This window comes from Nicotiana tomentosiformis, chromosome 12, assembly GCF_000390325.3.
Source record: "Nicotiana tomentosiformis chromosome 12, ASM39032v3, whole genome shotgun sequence".
NCBI classification, from domain to species: Eukaryota; Viridiplantae; Streptophyta; class Magnoliopsida; order Solanales; family Solanaceae; genus Nicotiana; species Nicotiana tomentosiformis.
This window is the reverse complement of record NC_090823.1, coordinates 118,384,620-118,386,190: the sequence shown is the minus strand read 5'-3', so window position 1 is coordinate 118,386,190 and position 1,571 is coordinate 118,384,620. Positions and strand designations below refer to the sequence as shown.

The 1,571-nt window shown below is 37.7% G+C and overlaps 1 protein-coding gene across 1 annotated transcript; it reads right to left on the bottom strand.

Moving 5' to 3' along the window:
• Positions 1-592: 592 nt before the first annotated feature.
• Positions 593-1,192, bottom strand: LOC104117391 (uncharacterized). The gene has a single exon (XM_009628445.2). The coding sequence runs from the start codon at positions 1,190-1,192 to the stop codon at positions 593-595; it is 600 nt and encodes a 199-aa protein (XP_009626740.2).
• Between the last annotated feature and the right edge of the window lie 379 nt (positions 1,193-1,571).

Below are 1,571 nucleotides of genomic sequence, written 5' to 3'. Positions count from 1 at the left end.
ATGAGAAGCTCTACCAATTTCCAGTGGCCTCTTCAGAGAAGGGCCCCATAGAAAACAAGAATAACTGCTGAATAATACTAAGCATTGTAATTGAGAAAGAAGTTGATATACAGAAATAAGTTTGAATTGGAAAGAAGGAACCAACAGTACATTGTGCAGGATAATGTATGTTCTAAGTTGTAATGACCCGGTAGAAATTACTTTAACTTTATATCATTTGATAGAGTTATTAAGTAAGGTTTAGGTAAAGGTTATAAGTTGTGTAGGAATTATTTATTAGAGGTCATATGATTAGTTGCACTTGAATCCAATATCCAAGGTATCTTTCCTAACTAAGCAGACAAACATTGAACATCAGAATTAACTACATGCAACTGATCTACAGGTAGGTGACACACACCTGCAAAGTTGGCATAGGCAATGTTGTCACCAGAAGTGAAAGAATGATTGCCAGTAGATATTTGAGCCTGCTGAAACAGGGACATGAGTGTTGATACTACTCTTTCTTGAAACCATAAGCTGTGGTTTCATTTGGAGGAACCACTTGAGTAGTATTATCTTCTACTTGTGCGCAGGAAGCAGACTTTTTGTTCTAGGTGAACTTGAAGTCATTGGGAAAATCATGAATCCTATAGTATTTGTCTATTGTGTGCCTAAGTTTCTTGCAGTATTTGCAAGACACAGAAGAAGATTTCCTTGTTTGATCAAAATTGATTCTTTGATTGAAAGATTTTGCATTATGTTGGTGGTTTCCAAGAAGATTGGAGTTCGATGAAGTAGCAGAAAAGGAAACTGAATCACCAGAGAAACCCAAATTTGAAGGCTTATTTTCTTTTTGGCTTTCATCATGTTGAAGCAAAGAATATGCTTTGCTAATTGAAGGAAGTGGACACATAAGCATGATGCTACTCTTAGCTGTGGAATAGGACTCATTCAGTCCACTTAGGAATTGAAAAAGGTATTGGTCTTCAATGAATTTGGGTAATATTCCATAAGAGCATGTAGGACCAACATAAGCAGAGTTCAATTCATCCCATAAAGCCCTCATTCTGGTAAAATAAGTAGCAATATCAAAAGACCCTTGAGAGGCAGAACTGATTTCCCTCTGGATTTGAATGTATTTGGATCCATTGGATTGTCCAAACCTCTCATTTATGTCACTCCACACTTCTCTAGCAGTGTTGAGACACATGACACTCACTGCAATCTCCTAGCCAATGAATTGGTGATCCAAGCGTTCACCATATCATTACATCGTTCCCAAAAGGGATAATAGGGAGAATTAGGTGGAGGTTGAGCTACTTTACCAGTCACTATTCCTAATTTGCTCTTGGCAGACAAGGAAGTAAGCATACTACTACGCCATTGAACAAAACCAGTTCCATTGAACGGTATAGTAACTAATTGACTTCTAGGACTATCGGAGGGATGAACATAGAACGGGTGAGACGAGTCCAAAGTGAACTCGACAAAACCATCAGCAGTAGATGAAGGACTCCCCATATTCATACACAATGACAAACTTCTAGACTAACAAGTTGTAGGAAAATTACAGTAGAAGCCAAAATTTC